At 45.0% G+C, this 21,666-nt stretch overlaps 1 protein-coding gene across 1 annotated transcript in view; it reads right to left on the reverse strand.

The window, feature by feature from the left end:
- LOC124802946 (vesicular inhibitory amino acid transporter) overlaps nucleotides 1-20,763 on the reverse strand; it is a 100,250-nt gene extending 79,487 nt beyond the window's left edge. The window contains exon 1 of the mRNA XM_047264034.1: nucleotides 19,711-20,763. Within this exon, the coding sequence (XP_047119990.1) occupies nucleotides 19,711-20,172 (462 nt within the window). The 5' untranslated portion in view covers nucleotides 20,173-20,763. The remainder of the gene's footprint in view (nucleotides 1-19,710) is intronic.
- Nucleotides 20,764-21,666: the final 903 nt, after the last annotated feature.

The raw sequence follows: 21,666 nt of genomic DNA on the forward strand, positions 1-21,666 counted from the left end.
TTTCTTGAGCTTCAACCCGCTGCTTCTCACTCAGGCTGTTCCTCACTTTGCATCACGAGGCAAACTCCGTTACACCCCTCCCACCAAGGAAAAAATCCCTGGCAGTGCAGGGAATCGAACCCGCAACCTGTGAGTAGCAGCCAGAAATGCTGACAACAGAGCTGCGGACGCAGACCAGTAAATATTTGAAGAAGGTCGTATCACAAGAGATGCTGATAAAATTATTCTATACTTACTGTCTGTTTCGAACTAGTGATTATCTTCAGGCATCACAAAAAAGCCTGCATAGCAACGATCTTATTGTGGCGTCAAACAGAATAAATTTTCATACTGCATCACGTTACTCAGTCTCCATAGCCTATCAACCAGACGTAAAATGTAAATGTCGCGTGAGTAGGGCCTCCCGTCAGGTAGACCGTTCGCCGGACGCAAGCCTTTCGATCTGACGCCACTTTGCGACTTGCGCGTCGATGGGGATGAAATGATGATGATTAGGACGACACAATACCCAGTCTCTGAGCGGAGAAAATCTCCGACCCAGCCAGGAATCGAACCCGGGCCCTTAGGATTGACAGTCTGTCGCGCTGAACACTTTTTTTCAAATCTCATTTTGTTCGTTTTCGTTCGTTGTATCTGCTAGGAGCGGACGTCGCAAGACACCCGTTTCAGTTCGTCATTGATCCATTAACTCATTTTTTTTTTTTTATTACAGGGGGCAGCTAACCTTCTGACCGAACACGTTGAGTTACCGTGCCGGCAGATGGGCAAACTGAATAATTAGTAAGGAGATGCTGGATGGCATTGAGGAGAAAAGAACCTTATGGCACGACTTGAGTACATCTACATCTACATTGATACGTTGCAAATCACATTCAAGTGCCTGGCAGAGGGTTCATCGAACCACCTTCATAATTCTCTATTATTCCAATCTCGTAGCGCGCGGAAAGAATGAACACCTATATCTTTCCGTATGAGCTCTCATTCCCGTTATCTTATCGTGGTGATCGTTCACCCTATGTATGTCGGTGTCAACAAAATATTTTCGCATTCAGAGGAGAAAGTTGGTGATTAGAATTTCGTGAGAAGATTCCGTCGCAACGAAAAACGCCTTTCTTTTAACGATTTCCAGCCCAAATCCTGCATAATTTCTGTGACACTCTCTCCCATATTTCGCGATAATACAAAACGTGCTGCCTTTATTTTTTCGATGTACTCTGTCAGTCCTATCTGATAAACATCCCACACTCCGCAGCAGTATTCTAAAAGAGGACGGACAAGCGTAGTGTAGGCAGTCTCCTTAGTAGGTCTGTTACATTTTCTAACTGTCCTGCCAATGAAACGCACTCTTTGGTTAGCCTTCCCCATAACATTTTCTATGTGCTCTTTCCAATTTAAGTTGTTCGTAATTGTAATACCTAGGTGTTTGGTTGAATTTACGGCTTTTAGATTAGACTGATTTATCGTGTAAACGAAGTTTAACGAGTTCCTTTTAGCACTCATGTGGATGACCTCACACTTTTCTTTATTTAAGGTCAACTGCCACTTTTCGCACCATTCAGATATCTTTTGTAAATCGTTCCGCAATTTGTTTTGATCTTCTTATGACTTTATTAGTCGATAAACGACAGCGTCATCTGCAAACAACCGAATACGGTTGCTCAGATTATCTCCCAAATCGTTTATATAGATAAGGAAAAGCAAAGGGCCTGTAACACTACCTTGGGGGACGCCAGAAATCACTTCTGTTTTACTCGACGACTATCCGTCAATTACTACGAACTGTGACCTCTCTGACAGGAAATCACAAATCCAGTCACATAACTGAGACGATATTCCTTAAGCACGCAATTTCACTACGAGCCGCTTGTGTGGTACAGTGTCAAAAGCCTTCCGGAAATCCAGAAATACGGAATCGATCTGAATTCCCTTGTCAATAGCACTCAAAACTTCATGTGCATAAAGAACTAGTTGTGTTTCACAGGAACGATGTTTTCTAAACCCATGTTGACTGTGTGTCAATAGACCGTTTCCATCGAGGTAATTCGTAATGTTTGAACACAATATATGCTGTAAAATCCTGCTGCATATCGACGTTAACGATATTGGCCTGTAATTTAGTGGATTACTTCCACTACATTTCTTGAATATTGGTGTAACCTGTGCAACTTTCCAGTCTGTGGGTACGGATCTTTCGTCGAGAGAACGGTTGTATATGATAGTTAAGTATGGAGCTAATGCATCCGAAAGGAACCTAATTGGTATACAGTCTGCACCAGAAGACTTGCTTTTATTAAGTGATTTAAGTTGCTTCACTACTCCGGGGATATGTACTTCTACGTTACTCATGTTGGCAGCTGTTCTCGATTCGAATTCTGGAATATTTACTTCGTCTTCTTTTGTGAAGGCATTTCGGAAGACTGTGTTTAGTAACTCTACTTTGGTTGCACTGTCTTCGATAGTATCTCCATTGCTATTGCGCAGAGAAGGCATTGATTGTTTCTTGCCGCTAACATACTTAACATACCACCAGAATCTCTTTGGATTTTCTGCCAGGTTTCGAGACAAAGTTTCGTTGTGGGAACTGTTATAGGCATCTCGCATTGAAGTCCGCGCTAAATTTCGAGCTTCTGTAAAATATCCCCAATCTTGGCGATTTTGCGTCTGTTTAAATTTGGCATGTTTGTTTCGTTGTTTCTGCAACAGTGTTCTAACGCGTTTTGTGTACCAAGGAGGATCAGCTCCGTCGTTTGTTAATTTATTTGATATAAATCTCTCAATTGCTGCCGATACTATTTCTTTGAATTTAAGCCACATCTGGTCTGCACTTAAATTATTAATTTGGAATGAGTGGAGATTGTCTCTTAGGAAGGGATCAAGTGAATTTTTATCTGCTTTTTTGAATAGGTATAATTTTCGCTTATTTTTCGAGGATTTGGGGATTAAATATTCAATCTCGCTACGACAACACTGTGTTCACTAATCCCTGACTCGGTTTTGATGCTCGTTGACAGAATGTCAATTCTAAGGGCCCGGGTTCGATTCCCGGCTGGGTCATAGATTTTGTCCGCTCAGGGGCTGGGTATTGTGCCGTCCTAATCATCATCATTTCTTCCCCATCGACGCGCAAGTCACCGAAGTGAGATCACATCGAAAGACTTGCACCTGGCGAACGGTCTACCCGACGGGAGGCCATAGTCACACGACATTATGTTATAGTATTATATGAAGATTGACTAACATGACTCAGGATGTCTTAGATGGGTAAATTGAATACAGTAATTAGCAAGGAGATGCTGAATGGAATTGAGGAGAAAAGGCTATATGGCACAACTTTAGTAAAAGAAGGTTGAGACATTTTGGAATCGGTTGACATTTCACATCCTGAAACATTTTTAACAGAGGGAAGAGTGTGTGTGTGTGTGTGTGTGTGTGTGTGTGTGTGTGTGGCAGGGAGTGGAGGGAGGGGGGAGGAAGATGGCTCGAAATACATTCAAATGAATGTATGTTCCAGCTGCTATGTAGAGTTGATGAGCCCCACACAGGATGGATAAGCTGCATCAAACCAGCCTCTGGACTGACGACCGCTACAACACCGTCGCTGTCCTGTAGGGATTTTCGTTCTCTGCCACACTGACCCAGCCCTGGCAGACACACAGAGCCAGCAGCAGCAGCAGGTCCCTTGCGGCGCCAGCGGAGGTCGGGCGGCCACCTGTTGTCCCCTGTTCTGAGGCCCCACCAGACCGGACGAAACGCGCTGGCAGCTGCCCTCGTAATCCCTGGCTGATTCCGCTCAGCCGTTCAAGGCTCGCACAGGGCGAGTACCTCTCTCCGCCGACCCAGATGTTCTCCTCGGGACTTAGGTTGTTTGACGGCGCGGGGCAGGCAAGTACGAGAAGGGCGAACGCAAACAAAGCTCTCCCAAACATTTCGCGTCGCACTCTCTTGTCTTAGGTACAGCACTCTACTGGCACGCAGTACCTGAAGAGAGGAGCCGCTCCACCTGCTCGCAGGTCTGCCAACCTTTCGCCCGCCTACCAGTGACAACTTCTCACTTACCGGCAGTCCCTCTCCAATAGGCTCACACGTAGGTAAGGCAGGTGGCAGAAATCGGTTCCGTGGTAGAATACTGGGAAAGTGCAGTCAGTCTACAAATGAGGTCGCTCAGGAAACTCTCATGCGGCTTATCCCTGTACCAAATAGGACTAAAAAGGGACATAGGAGGTGCACAAAGATACATGGAATGGTGTCGCCTGTTTGTTTGACTCACGGCATCGGATCAGGAAAGTTCTCTAAGCTACAAATTGTAGTAGTAGTAGTAGTAGTATGGTATACTGCCTTACGGCAGCTTTTGTCACGGGTTAAGCCTCTTCCACGTTTGTCTGTCCATAGCCAGTCTTTTCATGTCTGAATATTTGTCTCCTTTTATATTGTCCAACATTTAATATCTTCTTTTTCCTCTTCCCCTGTTTCCCTCCTCCATTTCTTCTATTCCTTCCTTCAATAAACAGTCCCTCCTCAAACAATGTCCAATCCAGTTCCGTTTTCTCTTTCTAATAACTTTCAGTATGTTTCTTTCTTCTCCAACTCTACTTAATACTTCTTCATTCCTTACTCGGTCTTCCCATTTCACCTTTTCCATTCTTCTCCATATCCACATCTCTAGTGCCTCCAGTCTTCTTTCATCTTCCTTCCTCAATGTCCAGGTCTCCACACCATATAGTGCAACACTCCAGAAGTAACATTTGGCAAGTCTTTTCCTCAGGTCTTTGTTTAGTGGTCCTCAAAATAATTTCTGTTTCCACTTGAATCCTTCTTTTGCCATTCAACTCTTTTCCTAATTTCTGTTGAGCAATACTTATCATCCATTATTACACTTCCCAAGTAATTGAAGAGGGGGCTTTTCGGGCGCCAAGCAATTGAAGTTATTCACTTGCTCTATTTCCTCTCCCAATATTTTCATACAGCATTTTTTTCCCCTTTCCTCCAATTCCCATACTTTTCGTTTTCTTCTTGTTAATCTTCATTCCATATTCTTCTATTTTTATGTTTATATCATCTAACATTTGTTCCATTTCTCTTGCGCTCTCTGCCATCACAACCATGTCGTCTGCAAATCTTATACACTCCACTCTCCGATCCCCTATACAAGCTCCTCTCCTTCCATCAAAACCTTCACTAATGATTTCCTCCAGATATATATTGAATAGTGTTGGTGATAAACAACAACCTTGTCTTACACCTCTTCCCAGTTCTATTTCTTCACTCATCACACCTACTATTCTTACTCTTTCTCTCTGGTTCAAATATAAATTTCTAATTAGCCGTCTATCCCTCCAGTCACCTCCATGTTTCCTCAGGATTTCCGTCAGTTTGTCCCATCTGACACAGTCAAAAGTCTTTTCAAGATCAATGAACACAACATATATCTTCCTTTCTTCTCCATGTACCTCTCCCCTATCACTCTCATTAGCCCAGTGGCACCTCGAGTTCCCACTTCTCGCCTGAAACCATCTCCTATTACGCAATTCAGCTTTCTGTCGAGCGTCCTCAGCAAGACTTTGGCTGCATGCGATATCAGGCTCACTGTTCTACGTTCCTCACACTTTTTGCTGTTCTTTTTCTTTTATATAGGTATTAAGATACTTTCTGTAAAGTCCTTTGGCCATTTTCCTGTCATGTATATTTGATTACACAATTCAATCAACTCCCTTTTCCCTTCTTTCTCCAATAACTTTAACAGTTCCGAAGAAACCTCATCAATTCCCATTGCCTTTCCATTTTTCATCTCCTTCATACATTCATAGATTCATCAATCTCATTAGTTAGTATTGCATTTCCTTTGTCATTATCTGCAACTTTATCTTCTTCTTCTATCCCAAGGTCTTCTTCACTTCGTCGGCTGTCTGCAGCGTATAGCCACTCTATATATTCTTCCCATCTTCTCAGTATTTCTTGGGGTTCACTCACCATTTTACCGCCTGCTGCCTCTACTTCCTACAAATTGGCAGACGCTTTAAGAGTGGTGTCAAATATCTTGTGAAATCCTTCTTACAAAGTCATAGAACGAGTATTAACATTATTAAATGAGGAATCTGGAATGTTAATACACCACGACCATGAGGAGAAGAACAGACTACTTACAGCGCTCAATCACGCATTTAAGCAGTCGTTCCTCGTACGGCCAAGCAAACGGGAAGAAACCCTCACATGCAGGTGAATGTGAAATATGCACTTCATTAGGGTTTTCAGAGTGCATATGTAAATGTAGACGCCACGTACACATTCTCCGTACGAGCATACTCCTAATTCCTGGCAATGTGAAATGTGCATTTCTGGCAGGAGGAATGGAGAATGTAAGGTGATATTCAACACACGTACTCCTCCATCACAGGGCACCATCAGTCGACGTGATTTTTCGCACTACTCATCCTTTAGAAGGCGGAGGGGGAGCGGCGCAAGCATTCGACAAAGAAGGAAGATTAGGCTTTAGCCTCCCGCCGAGGTGATTACACATGGGACTTTGGATTGGGAAAGTAAGGGAAAGGTACTACCCCCGTCTCTGGCCTAAGCGGTTTCAAGTAACCACGGAAATCAGGATTTCCAAATCCTATGGCGTGATGGGAATCTAAATGCCTCCCAGAATAAGGGTCCAGTGGTTCCAGGAGATATCTGTAAATTCTTTAACGTGTAGCTAGCAGATGAAATCGAAATACTGTACACCTCTCCTATACTCCGGAGGGAGGAGGTGTCAACTGGGCCATTACTTACCTGTTATCACTGTTCTGCATTGAAATGACGAGTCGCCTTTCTACACTGTGCCACATCGATCCGCTGTGGAATCTGAACCACCCAGTACTGAGCTCTTCGATGCAGAGTTCCCCGAGTACTGTAGTCATTCTTGGTCTTGTTGCCCGAGCCAACAAACAGGCGGTCGAGCTGGCGTGTAGCCTCAGGACATGGACACGACTGGAAGCACGTAGTATATACCTCAAGTGCCGGGTCGTTGAGACCTGGCCGTCGATGTGGCCGGACCTGGTCACAGCAGGATGTCTGACGACGTTACTCCGAGATCACCGATTACTGCACCACCACACCCTGTTCAAAGCAACTGTCGCCTGCGATTCAGATGCTTACCAGTATATGGCATAGACGACGAGAGAGGGGGGCAGCGAGGGGGGGAGGGAATCCCCGAGGCCCAAGCCTCCTGGGGAAGTCTCTCAATGGTTCGGATCCCCCAGGGTGCTACGTTGGTAAAAATCAACATGCTACTGTAAAACCATTTTTTGCATCATGTTATAAATTAATGAACATTACCCCAGCACCAGCATAACCATTCCAGCTTTTCCCTTCCACTTCAGTTTTATGACCCACATAGGCCAACTGTATACAACTCTATTTCATGTTCAATCTTGAATGCACAATACCGTCTTTAGAATGGTGTACTAAAACTACTCGCTGATGGATTCGAAAATGCGCTATCTTTAAACGTCGCTGGGAACCCTACCAAAACGTTTCCCCAAAAAATGTACACGGAAACATCTGTGGACGTTGTTATAATTCAGACGTAACGTAGTTCCGATTCCAACACATGATGATTTTATAGTAGCACACAGAAAATATTCTGCCTTCAAGAGTAAACACAACGTAAAACATTTCTGTTTGTAAATAGTTCTCCTGAATGAACAGCGAAACTGAAGAAATGAAATGACATGAAAGATGTCGATTGGCCATGTTGATGCACGGGAGAAAAGGTGTACCGGTAATCTTCTTTTGTTCGTCCGTATAATAGCCAACTGACATGGGCGCTTTCATGTGACTTGATGTGACATTATTTCTTGGTCAAAGAGTCTTGGCCTTCAGATGTTCAGCTCAGAAAATTGTGTACTTGTAGCGTTATGTGGAGTACGTGCAGTCCAGAGCTGTCGTGAAGCAGATACCTTTCTCGGAGTAATTCAACTTCTTTACAATCTGTTTAGTAGCAGTCCACACGTTCCGAAACAGTGTTGAAGTTCTTTGTATTCGATGTCTGATACCCGCTGGATTGCTTGGGTTGTCGCAGCAATACCAACTGCAACTCATTTGGATGAGATTGCCACCGCCGCTGAAATTCTCAGTAAGCTAAATTTGTCAGCGGAAACACATTATGTGGTATGGAGTGTTTTGGATCATTTGATATCATTCAAGTGTTTAACCATGGCATCAGTTTAGCTAAAGTTGTAGGTATCAGTTGACTACAGAAGCATGTCAGTATAGGCTCGAAATACTACTGTTCATGTTGAGCTAAGACATTTTGAGAGCTTGTTAAATGATTTAAATGTCTTCGCGAAACTTGGAACTCCATTTCCCTGATCTAAAGTTGTTGCCAATGCAATTAACATCGATCCTTGATTTCCGCAGGTACGCACTAAGAAGAGAAAGTCATTTCATACTGAAGCCAGGAATGAAGTAGCAGATGTGAATTCAGAAAATATATTCAAGATAAATGTATTTTATGCCATTATTGACAATATAGTGTCTAACTTGAAAGCCCGATACGAAACAGTAAATATTTTAGATGAAGATTTTAGATGAAAGATTTTGGCTTTATGGAAATACTTAAAGACGATTGACAATCAGATCGCTGAGGCATGCAAGTTATTTATCGGTGAATTACATTATGTCACAAGAGACTCAGAAGAGGAAATTAAATATTTGAAAACAACTCATGCCTCAAACTCTGAATACATTACTTTGGAACCATTAGGTCTCATGAATAAGATGTACAAGCTTATAATCGTAAGCTTGCTTCCGAATGTATGTGTATATATGCGCGTCTTTTACACTCTTCAGTGAAGAGAGGTCTTTCAGCACTCTGACTCGTGGCAAAAGTTTTCTCAGATCGACTATACATCAGCAACATCTCACATGTTCAGGAACCTTGGAAACTGAATATAATTTGGCAAGGCAACTAGACTTTAATGCTATGATTCAAACACTTCCTGAACGCGAGACTCTTAAAGAGGCATTGACAGTGCTTCAGGTAGGTAGGTTATAATGTGCTCCTCCTTGCACGACTCATGGCAGTTAATATGCGAGTGCGCTGGTATATCTCTCCTCAAATGCGTGATCGCGCCATGAAACGGGACATTCCACTCTGAAGAACAGGCAGGCCACTCGATTCGCCTGATATCTTCCGTTTCAAGGTACTCCACCACGATGGCAGCTCGGTGGGGCCGTGCGTTATCATCCATCAGGTGGAAGGTGGGACCCACAGCATTCCTGGAAAGGCGGACATACTGGTGCAAAATGACGTCCCGATACACCTGACCTGTTACAGTTCCTCTGTGAAAGACATGCGGGGATGTACGTGCACCAATCATAATCCCACCCCACACCATCAAACCATTACCACCATACAGGTCAGTTTAAAGGATATTAAGGGGTTGGTATCTCGTTCCTGGTTCACGCCAGATGAAAACCCGGCGAGAATCACTGTTCAGACTATACCTGAACGTAACCTGGGACTACTGTTCCAATGACCATGTATTGTGTTCTTGACACCAGGCTTTTCGCCTATGGCCAGGAGTCAGTGGAATGCACCTTGCAGGTCTCCGGGCGAATAAACCATGCCCGTTCAGTCGTCTGTAGACTATTTGTATGGAGACAACTGTTCCAGTGGCTGCTGTAAGGTCCCGAGCAAGGCTTGCTGCAGTACTCCGTGGCGGTATGCGGGCACAAGTGGTGAGATATCGGTCTTCGTGTGGTGTTGTACACTGTGGACGTCCCTTACTGTAGCGCCTGGACACGTTTCCTGTCTGCTAGAATTGTTGCCATAATCTTGAGATAACACTTTGTGGCACAAGGAAGGTCCATGCTACGACCTGCTGTGTTTGACCAGCCTCCAGTCGCCCTAGTATTCTACCCCTCATAACGTCATCAATATGTGTTCTTTGAGCCATTTTCAACACACAGTCACCATTAGCACGTCTGAAAACGTCTGCACACTTACTCGCTGCACCGTATTCTGACATGCTCCGATACACCTCTACGTTTGTGGACTGCTGCCAGCGCCACCGTGACACGACCGCAGGTCAGGTGCACCGCATGGTCATCCCCGAGGTGATTTAAACCCGCAAACCGCCCACCACAGCATGTATCAGCATTATCCTTCATTTATGAGCATGAGTATAGTTCTCTGTTGTTTCGTGGTTGGGCTCACTCTTCATGTTACTGTGGACATGGACCACGATGTTCTCTGTTTGACGAATGCCCAGGCACCCTAACGCCCATCGAGTGGTCCGCTGACTGATCCGCTCTATGGAATATATCTGGGACTATTCTGAACAGTGGGTGGAACATGGCAGTCAACATCCCCACAATTTGGTGGCTGTACAATATCTAATCGTCAGTGAATAGATTCAGCTGGATGTGGCATACCTGAGGAAACTAGTCTGTTCTCTTTCTCGTCGAACGGACGCTTATCAAAGCTAGAGGTGGCGTTACATGGTATTAGCTGCTTCATCAGCAAAATGAAACTGCTGCCGGTACTTTCCATTAGCATGTATCTCTCCTTCGTTTTTGCAATTTAAGAACGTAAAACGTCCCTGTACATCTTCTCAGAATAGTTATGATGATAGAATACCTCCGTGCATGACTTCTGTTTGAATTCTGAATTTCCTACTATCCAGATTCAGCACTGCCATACGCAGAGTGAACATTAATAAAACCGACACATTGCAGAGACGGATTCCTGACTGGAAATGGAAGAAAAAAGGTCCTATGAACGTAGGTCCGGAAACGTATCGTTGCCACGGTAGATAGCGCCCCTGACGGATGACAGTTCCTCTGACTACGTGCCCTGCGTTCCTTGTATGTTTCAGGCTCTGTGATTGATGCAGCGTACTGTAAGCATCAGAATGGTCTGGTATTCGCGTCGGGAACAAGCCGAGATGGTGTCTGTCTATGGCCAAGCAGTTGGAATCGATAGAGAGGCAGCAAGGCTGCACCAAAACATGTACCCTCACAGACACCAACCACATCACACAACATTTCAAGTCGTTTTTGGGCGTTTGTGTGATCATGGAACCTTTCAGACAGACGAACGTGTAGGGAAGCGGGGACTGTGCGTACACCAGATTTGGAGGACCGGATTGTACAGCATACTGAGACTAGCATTTGTAGACGTAGAGAAAGCTTTTGACAATGTTGATTGGATTACTCTCTTTCAAATTCTGAAGGTGGCAGGGGTAAAATACAGGGAGCGAAAGGCTATTTACAATTTGTACAGAAACCAGATGGCAGTTATAAGAGTCGAGGGGTATGAAAGGGAAGCAGTGGTTGGGAAGGGAGTGAGACAGGGTTGTCGCCTCTCCCCGATGTTATTCAATCTGTATATTGAGCAAGCAGTAAAGGAAACAGAAGCAAAGTTCGGAGTAGGTGTTTTCGGAATCTATGGTGACTTTTACAGGGGAAATTTTCGTTCTCCAAAAACGTCACAGTACGTGAGCATAAAACATGTTCCATAATTCTGCAGCGGATTGAACACAACGAACAGTCCTATGAGCGCAGAGTATGGACTGAGAGCAAACTGAAGAAATACGAAAGTAATCAAGATTAGTAAAAGAGAGATTACAGACAAACTTAACACCAAAATTGGGAACTACTTAGAACGAACTGAAGAAACTCTGCTACCTCTAAAGCAGGGGATATACAAAACTAAACCAGGCAAAGAGGGCATTTGCTGGTGTCAAACTTAGGCGTTCATCTGAGGACGAAATTTCTGAAAATATAGAACTCACCGCTGTGTCAAAGTGATTCATGGACTGTGGGCAAACTGGGAAGTAAGAGGCTAGAAGGATTGAGACTTTGTGTAACAGAAGAACGTTGAATGCCTAATATCATAGCGATGGACGGGGTGAAGTATGTCATGTGGTCGCAACCATCCAGTTGCCGATACATATCCAAAGATGAAGTTACAGAAATATACTGAAAATTAAATGAACTTATTAAATGAGGAATGAGTAGGTTCTTTGCAGAAAAGACGAGGAAAGAAATGTGTAGGAAACACTGATTACGGGAAGAGGCAGGATGATTGGGAGGGGAAACAGAAATCGGAATATATACAACAAGTAATTGAGGGCTTCCTATACAAGTGTTACTCTGAGATGAAGAGGCTGCAGAAAAACGTTTCATTGTATTCGGTTACTTCTATTGCCAAATTTTCTTCATTACACCTTCTTGCATTCTTTCGAAGGTACTATCAAATAGTTCTTCTTAAGTTAGCATATTGTTTCGTGTTCCTCTTATGGACTGCTCTAAACTCTCACCTTCTCTTCAGTCGTAGCCTTCTTCCATTCGAGATTTTCTTTTCTTTATTCATGCAACATCTTTCACTGCCTTCATAAGTAATTTCACTAAACAACTGCTGCTTTTGTCTGTGTATAACTTTCATTTCCTAAGATGCTGAGGTTTTTGCTTAACTGAATTCTCATAATCTCCATCTCTTACTTCCTACCTAATAAATGTGTTACTTTTATCTGTTTCTGTTCTGTTGTTTACGACTCTATGATCACATTATGTTTTAAAACAGGTTAAGATCATCGCATCCTGTACCATTTCCTATGTTGTCTAATACAAACAAGTTAATTTCATTTTAACTTCCGTTTGTTTCTTGGCGAGCCTAATTTCTAGCACTTTTCCTATGAGAAAAAGCTTTAAGGAAAGTATGTTGCTCCTTTTGGCAACTTTTACAAACGTAAGGTCAGCGTTACTTCTCATAACATATTCGAATTATTCACCTGAAGGATCTTACTTTCTAGTTACAATCTTCCATTGAGATTTTGTTGAGGGATTTTCTGCTATTTGTAAGTTTCTGTAACTCTTCGTAGACAATGTCTACCTTCTTTTCAGATTACAGCACATTAGTGCACGGATTTGAATGATTTCCATGGAATATCTTTATGTTTATTTTGAATGAAAGTCTCTTTATTTTGTCTGATTTACTTCAGTATCTGTAAAAATGGTTCTAATTTTCTTGTTCACAGTAAAGCCTACACCTGAACTGACCAAGACTTGTTACCTTGCAGTATAACATACTGTCCAGTCAGAGTAATGTGACCACCTGTCCAAAACCTGAATAACCACCTTCTGCAGTGCAAACCGCGGCGAAACATGCGGGAAGAATGTCAAGAGGTTCTGGAAGGTATCGTCAGGGATTTGGGGCGTTCCCGGCCAGCTGCGCTAGGCTTCTCGGTCGAGGACTCTTGGTGCGAACAGCCCGAGTGAGGTGATCCCAACAGATTCTCTATTGGTTTTAAATATAGGGAGTTTAGTGATCAGGAGAATTCGGTGAACTCATCCTGGTGCTCTTCGAAGCAGGCACACACCCCGTGAACTGTGTGACACGTTGCTCTGTTCTGCTGGTAGATGCCATCGTGTCGAGTGAAAAAAAATCTGCATGTAGGGATGGACATGGCCCCCAATGACAGAGCATACATTTATTGATCCACTGTACCTTCCAGTATGACGAGACCACCCAGAGAATGCCACGAAACCATTCCCCAGACTATAACGCTCCCTCCTCTAGCTGGGATCATTCAGACGATTGTTGCAGATGATTGCGTTCAGACGTTTCATACCGTACACGCCAATGGCCATCTGTCACCCTAAAAGGAAACCTGTCGCCACTTAATGGACGTCCAGTTGCAATATTGGCGTGCAAATACCAGCCTTCATCGCCAATGGTCAGCATGGGCGCTGAACAACAGTTGAGGAGACGCTGTTGTTAGCCCCTCGGTTCATCCGCGCAGTCAGTTACTCAACAGTTGCACGTTTACTCGTGCGTATGCATCTCCGTTGCGATCATTCCTCCCTGTCACCTACGACCTATAATGTACCACAGTTGCCTCGGTTCCGGTTTTGCTTAGCGCCATTTTACCATGCACGGTACACTTTAATCATGACGGCATGAGAACAGTTTACAAAACTGGCCGTTTCCCAAGTACTTCCACCCAAGGCGCGAAAGCCAATCATCATGCTCTTTTGGACGTCAGATAAAACGTTCCATTCCCTCATTACAATAACGATTGCGCTGTATTCCGTGTTTCCCCGACACGCTTTATATACCCTCCACTGCTGGTGCTGCCAGCTGCCGCCTGTGAGAGGTTGTTGCACGTTGTCGCCGAACAAAGACGATGGTCGCATTGAAGTCTGATGGTATTCTGCCTGTCTCATGGTGAAACAGTTTTGTCATGGCTGGCTCTCACAAGGAAGTCGATAATTCTAGAGGAATGTCGTCTACTCCAGTGACTTGTATCGAATTGGCTCTTTCAGTACCCTGTCAAATTCTTCTCTCAGTATCATATCCCTCATCTTCGTCTACTTTCTCTTTTCTTTCAACAATATTGTCTTCAAATATATTTCCTTTATATAGACCCCTGATATACTCCTTACATCTTTCAGCCTTCCCTTCTGCGCTTAGTATTGATTTTCCCTCTGATCTTTTAAGGGGACATTGGATGTCCTATGGCGCCAATGTTAAATTATAGAATTTTGTGAGCCATTATCTTGGAAACGTTTTAAGACACCAACTTACAATTTTCCATAACTATTGAATTCACATTTCTAGATACGCTGAAACAGAATTATTATTAAAATTATACTGTTGGGCATGTTATCTTTTTTTTCCAGCACTCAAATTTTTGACAGAATTTTGTAAATAATTGAACATAAAAACAAAACAACTCAGGATATTTTAATTATTCTAGTTACATATGTGTTGAATCTCACACTTGGCATGCTAAGAAAATTTCATGTCTCTAACATCAGTACTTTTTTAGAAAACGGGTCATTTATTGGAAAAAATGTAGTTCAGAGATACTGAGGCTTAATACTTTTTTTATTACAAATTCTTATACAGACTTACATTTCTGCGTCTTTTATACACTAGAATTGCCCTAGCCCATAGTTCATGTCTTCTTCAGTGTCACAACAGCCCAGTGCTTGCCTCCTCCTTTTCATTCTTGCTTCTTTTGTCATTTTCTGAGCAGCTAACTCTGTTTCACGTACGCGAAGCTCATCCAGTACCCGCAGTCCTTTAGCTGTGTTCTTTCCAGATCTTATCCCTATCTTCTCCAGAATATTAAGTCTTTCATTGTTCCCAGCATTAAAAGTTCTTACAGCATCAGACACTGCTAACGTTAGAGTCAGAAGGTCAACAAATACATTTTTAGGCACACGGCGCAACAAAACATTATTGAAGGACTCATTCACATCCTGGGTCTTCCCATGTAAACACTTCTTTAGTAGCTCAGGATTTGCCAAATCTCCGTAAATAGGTTTGATTGCCTCCATTACTGCCAAAGGAAGAGAATGTTTATGTGTAAATTCACGCAGGATGGCAGAAAATTCAGCTTGCCTATATTTACACCAAATGTTTGGTGGAGGTGAACACAAAGCATGACATGTCTTTTCATCGGTTGATATTCGATGAAAGAAAGTGCTCCACACAGCTCTTTTCATCTTCTCCAAATTGTCACAGTTATCTCTAATGGCCTCGCCATAATATTCCTGTAATTCATCAATTACTTTGTCCATTAGTCTTCCAGCACATTTTATTGTCTTGTCATCAGGCAGTTTTGTGTTACCCAGCTTGATTTTTAGGTTATGCAGACGTGCTCCCGTCCTTCTCTTGACATGTCCTACACACTCAAGTTTTTGTATACGAACATCATATGGCTTACTGTTTTGTACTGCAATGAAAGACTTGCTGTCTCCATCGCCTGTAATTCACATATCTAACACCTCTCCTGTGAACGCTGGAAAATGTTAACTGCTCCTTTTACCTCCATTCCTCCACTTGTGCTATCATAATTTTTTATACACTGCTGCTTATGAAGTAGTCTGTTCTTCTGGTTCACTGTACAACCTTGGCAATACTTACTGAGAACTTCAAAATCCAAAACTTTTACAGTGTCAATACTTACTGCAGATGTAAAACCATTTTTAGAACTAAACCCACGCTTTTGCCAGGACCCATCCACAGCAGTGCTGATGTCTGCGTCACCCTCATTTTTTCAACAGCTTCTGATGTAGTAGCAACCATTGAATCTTCAGCCACAGCATTTACAGAGTCCCCAATTGCTGTTACATATTTCGTGTACCTAGAAGGTGGTTTTGGCAAATTCAACACAGTGCAGAGAACATTAACAGCCTTTGCATGCTTCTTCGGCCATAAACAGTCTCACATTGGTTTCATACAATTCATTACCTGAACACTTTGTTGAAGTATGAAATGATTTTCCGTTTTAGCACTTCTGACATTTAATAATTAATTTAGACACAACATCTGTTCTAGCTCCAATTCCTCGTAAAGTGTAACTTCACCACCACAAAGATAGCAAGAGACAGTTTCAACAAGAACTTGTGCAAGGATTTGCAGATCAATAATGACGTTGTAGATAATATCATTACCTTTACCACTGTCACCCATTTCTAAAGTTACTTTCCTTTTCGATGCACTAGGGGGCGTGATCACTTCAGAAACATTATCGTGGTTTCCTTCACTGCTAGTATCCATGTTTTCAAGTACTTCAGAAGAAAATACAGGTCTCACATATCTGTTACCCGCAAATTAGCTTTTCTTGAAGTTACTTTTTCGCTTAGTCATTTTATTGACGCATAAAAAGCAATAGAAGTTAGCTTACTGCAAAAATAGCCGATAATCACGCTACTTTTAACGAAAACTAGCATCAGAAACGAAGGACTGATTTGTTTATTCGCAATGCCAACTTCTGGGACGTAGCAGTAGGCACAAAACAAAGTAATTCACAGCCTTCTAGACTGTGTAGTTCCCAAGACATGACTGCTCAACTGTGGCAGTATATGCATAGCCGCGAAATTTGAGTCACGCATCAACATTCAAGATATTATTTGAAGGTTTCACAATTGTCTGATTTTAATGTATTATATACCAAAATGTTCAGGAAAGTCCAAAGTACATTATAGAGTAGAAAACATAAAATGTCAAATTTCCACGAATTTCACTTACAATGTCCCCTTAATGTGCACAATATTCTAAAGGACTCTTTATCCCTTAACTTTCCTACAGGCAGCACCTATGTTTCCGCCAGTCATTCATGCCTTTCGTTATTCTTCCAGTCTATTTTCCTTTTCCATTTTGCACTTTCTGGCAGTCTCATTTTTGTAAACATCTGTACCTATTTGTTTTTGCACGCTCAGTTTGCTGCGTTTTTATAATTTCACCTTTCGCCGTTGGGTTTAATATCTAGTGTCTTATCAAAAGATGTCTATTGGGCCTTGTCTTATTGCTTATTTGATCCTGTGCTCTCTTCACCGTTTCATTTCTCAAAAATTATCCATTCGTTTTCCATTGAATTCCTTTTTCCTGTTTCAGTCAATAGTTGCCAAATGTTTCCTTTGAAACTCTCAAAAACCTCTGCTTCTTTCAACCTATCCAAGGTGTAACTCAATAATTCCTCCCCTTTCTGCAATTTGTTCAGTTTTGTTCTGCAGCTCATGAGCGATAAATTATGGTCAGAATCCACGTTCCGGTGTCCCCAAGTCTCTTTCACTTATACATCCTTCTCTCATGATTCTTAAAGTAAGTGATAACGATGATTATGTTGTACTCAGCGCCGGATTTTACCAGGCGATTTTGTCTTTCATTTCGTTCCCCTAGTCCATCTTCACCTGCAACTTTTCCTTCTCTTCCTTTTCCTAGTACCGAATTCCAGTCCCCTATCTCAACTAAATTTTCTTCTCCCTTCTAATCCCTATCTGGCTGATTTCTGTTATCGAAGGATATATTTTTTTCAATCTCATCATCAACTGTGGATCTACTTAGCATACAGACCTTAGCAATTATTGTGGGTGTTGGCTTTGTATCTATCTTGATCACGATAAAGCGTTTACTGTGCTATTTCTTAGTGGGTTATCTCCACTACAATTTTCTTATTCATTATTAGAGTCACTTCTAGAACACCCTCTTTTGACCAGAAGTGCTATAGATTTTGATACGTCACTTCACTAATTACCATTACATCTGTCTTTTTTATTATTAAATTCTGAAATCTACCAATCCAATTAGCGAAATTAATATTCCACGCTCCGATGCATAGAGTGCTATTTTTGTTTCTCCTGATGAAGGCTCCTCCTGAGTAGTACCTACCTAGAGACTCAAATGGAGGGTATTATTTTACCTCTGGAATATTTTACTCAAGACGATTCATTGATGTTTTGTCCACACAGAAGATCCGCATGTTCTCGGGAAAAGTAAAGGCTGTAGTTTCCCTAGCTCTCAGCCTTGGACAGTAGCAGCACAGCAAGGCCATGTTGGTTGGTGTTACAAGCCCAGATCAGCTCAATCATCCAAACTGTTGTCTCTGCAACTTCTGAAAAGTCTGCTGCCCCTCGTTCAAGGAGCACGTGTTTGTCTCTACAGATACTCCTCCGATGTTGTTGCATTTGCTATACTGCTGTCCGTACAGTGAGGCACACAACCCATCTAATCAAGGCCCACGGTTCGTGGGAACAAGAGAGGAGATTGCAGAATTTCGACATCAAAAACCTAAAATAAAAATTTCAGAAGTGATTTACACAAGGAGAAATTAATCGCGACGAAGTGTTGTGTAACAAGAAAGTAGCGTGACAGACAGAACGAGAATTATTCAGTCAGGTTAAAAAATTGACGAGAATGTTCTGGCCAATAATGGACTGTGAACAAACAGTTGTGGTACTGCATCACACAGAGAGGATGACACAAGTGAAGATGAATTCGGCGGACGTGTAGAACATTGTGTTAGTACTGAAATGAAGGAAAGAGTTATACGAGGGCCTTTCAATAAGTAACGCAACGTATCTATTTCTGAAAGTAGGATCGTTTTAATTGGGATTCCAATAAGCCACATTATTCTCCATTCTTTTCGCTACAAAACCTTATTTTTCAACATAATCTCCGTTCAATGCGACAGCCTAGCGCCACCTTACAGGGAAGGCCTGTACCACTCTGCTGGTCGACGTCGCAGCGAACGTCTCTCTGCATCATTAACCTCCCCAGTTGCGCAGCGCGTAGTGTGATTGTGATCTGTCGACAAACTCGATTGAGAGTATCCGCACGTTCGAACATTGCAGGAGTCACAGCTGCGAGCGGCTGGCCGGAAGCGGGAGATCGGACGGGCACGCGGAAAATCGTACAGGTTTGTGCGACCTCGCTGCGATGAAAACAGACACTTGCCCAATGACTCACTGTGCTTCTGGTCATTGCCAGGTCTCCGTAGACGTCCTGTAAGTGCCTGTGAATATCTGTGATGCTCTGGTTTTCCGCCAAAAGAAAGTCAATGCTTGAAACGCACCTCCGTCACAGACGCCATTTTGAAGGCTGCGTACAGCGGCGCGACCTGTCCGAACTTCATGAAACTATGGGGGCTGAAGCGGGAATATTCCACGATGTCCCACATCTAATTCAGCACCTTTCAACAGAAACTGGCCAAGAAAAAAATGTGTTGTATTACTTATTGATCGTCGCTCGTAGGTGTGGGTGTAGGGATCTGAGGTAAAAGTGTATTGTGTTGGTATATAAATTGCTGTAGTGGTGAAGTAAATGTCTGGAGAATTGTGCTGCCGCCAGGGTCAGAATATCAGAGACAGAGACAAGCTGCATTGTGACTTCCAGGGCAGAGACAGGTACGCCGGCAGCGGCAGCGGCCTACCTACCTGTATGGCGTTGGTGACGTTCCAGGCGGCCTGCCACTCGTTGATCCTGTGCTTCCCGCCGCCGCCCTCGTAGCCGCTCTCGCCGCCCCCGCCGCCGCCCTCGGCGAAGTCGACGCTGGCGAAGCTGTCGGCGCGCTGGTAGCCGAAGCCGTCCTCGGCGACGGCGGGCGCGGCGCCGTCGGCCTGCGGCCCGCCGGACATGGTGGCCAGCTCCGTCGTCTCGGCGCCGGCCGCCGCCCCCGGGCCGCCGAACTGCGCGAACCGCACGCGCTCGCCGCCCCCGCCGCCGCCCCCGCCGCCGCCCCTCCGGTCGGCGCCCCCGCCGCCCCCGGCGCCGCCGCCCCCGCCGCGGATCAGGTCGAGGCACGGGCTCGACTCGGGCACCGTCGCCTTCAGCGTCTCCCACGCCACGTTGACGGCCGCCCCCAGCGTCGGGATGCGGAATCTGCCGAACTGCGCCATCCTGCCGCGTAGCGCTCACCGGTCTCTCTCGGGCAGTCTACGTCAGCATCTGCGCGCTCCGCTACCTTCCTCCACCTGTCTTGGCCGTCCTCTTCGCTCCCAGCTCCTCCTCTTACAGTCGTGTCGGTCGCTTTCCGCGAGGTTCGCTACTGTTCGTGCCGGCTGTCACTGCTGTGGAGCCGCCTCCCTGTCAGTGCCTGCTGCTTGCGGCGCGGCTGACGAGATCTTAAACGCGCCGCTGCTCCTCCTCCGCTGTCGATACATCGATTTGTCGAGGGTTAGCGGGAGGAAACACGAACGGCAAGCGGTGCGGCGCCGTGGCCTCGACAAACGGTCGCGGTGCCGGCTTCCTTTTTCAGATCGATAGGCCGCTGCCGCTCCTCGCTCTCGCGCGCTCCTCACTGCTGCTCGACGGCCGAGGACAGCGCGCGGTTAGGCCTCGTTTCGTCCGCCACACCGGGACCCATTTCTACGCGGCTGCGGTGGCGCTCGGGGGCGGTTAAGCGGCGGAGGCAGCCGTTAGCGCGCACCGGGGGCCGACGGCGGCGCCGGCACTGTTACGTTGCTACTCACTGAATGCGTTCGCCTGCGGCAGGGGCGACCCCTGGACGATTCCCCGACCACCGGCAGGCCGAGGTGACGGCTCGAGGTGACGGGCGGCGCGAATGGCGGGGGCGGCCGGCGGCGGAGCTCGCGGACGTCGGGACGGCACTGCGGCTGCAGCTGCTCTCGCGCCTCGCAGCCTCTCGCCTCTCCTGTGGAGCCGGGCCTGCCGATCAATGGCGCCGCCGCCGCGCCGCCAGCGCCGCCTGGCCGCTGGACCGGCAACTTGCGCCCTCCCCCCCTCGCTTTCGCCCTCTTTCCGCCGCCTCCACACAACCCCGTCGCCTCCTACGCCGCCCCTTTCTCTTACTTCCTCTCCCCTCCGAGCCCCTACCCCCGCGCCACCTCTTTCTCTCATCGCCAGCGCCACCAAAACCCACAATCTCTGTCGCCGTTAATCGTCCGCGGACGCCCACGCGCCCCTGCTAGTCCCATTTAGTGGCGTAGCTCCGCCCCCGCTCTCCCGGTCTGCGTCACCCTTATGACGCGTCAAACCACCCCCATACTTGCCCGAAACGCACACGCTGCCCTTTTCGCGAGCGGGCATTACACCCTATACCAGGGCCGGCCGAGCGTGCAGCGCGCGCGGACCCAGGCCCGGCCTGTCACTCGACTTTGCGCGGTCGTCTCCCAAGTACCGGGTGATCAAAAAGTCAGTATAAATTTGAAAACTGAATAAATCACGGAATAATGTAGATGGAGAGGTACAAATTGACACACATGCTAGGAATGACATGGGGTTTTATTAGAACCAAAAAAATACAAACGTTCAAAAAATGTCCGACAGATGGCGCTTCATTTGATCAGAATAGCAATAATTAGCATAACAAAGTAAGAAAAAGCAAAGATGATGTTCTTTACAGGAAATGCTCAATATGTCCACCATAATTC

This window comes from Schistocerca piceifrons, chromosome 6 (assembly GCF_021461385.2).
Source record: "Schistocerca piceifrons isolate TAMUIC-IGC-003096 chromosome 6, iqSchPice1.1, whole genome shotgun sequence".
NCBI lineage: Eukaryota > Metazoa > Arthropoda > Insecta > Orthoptera > Acrididae > Schistocerca > Schistocerca piceifrons.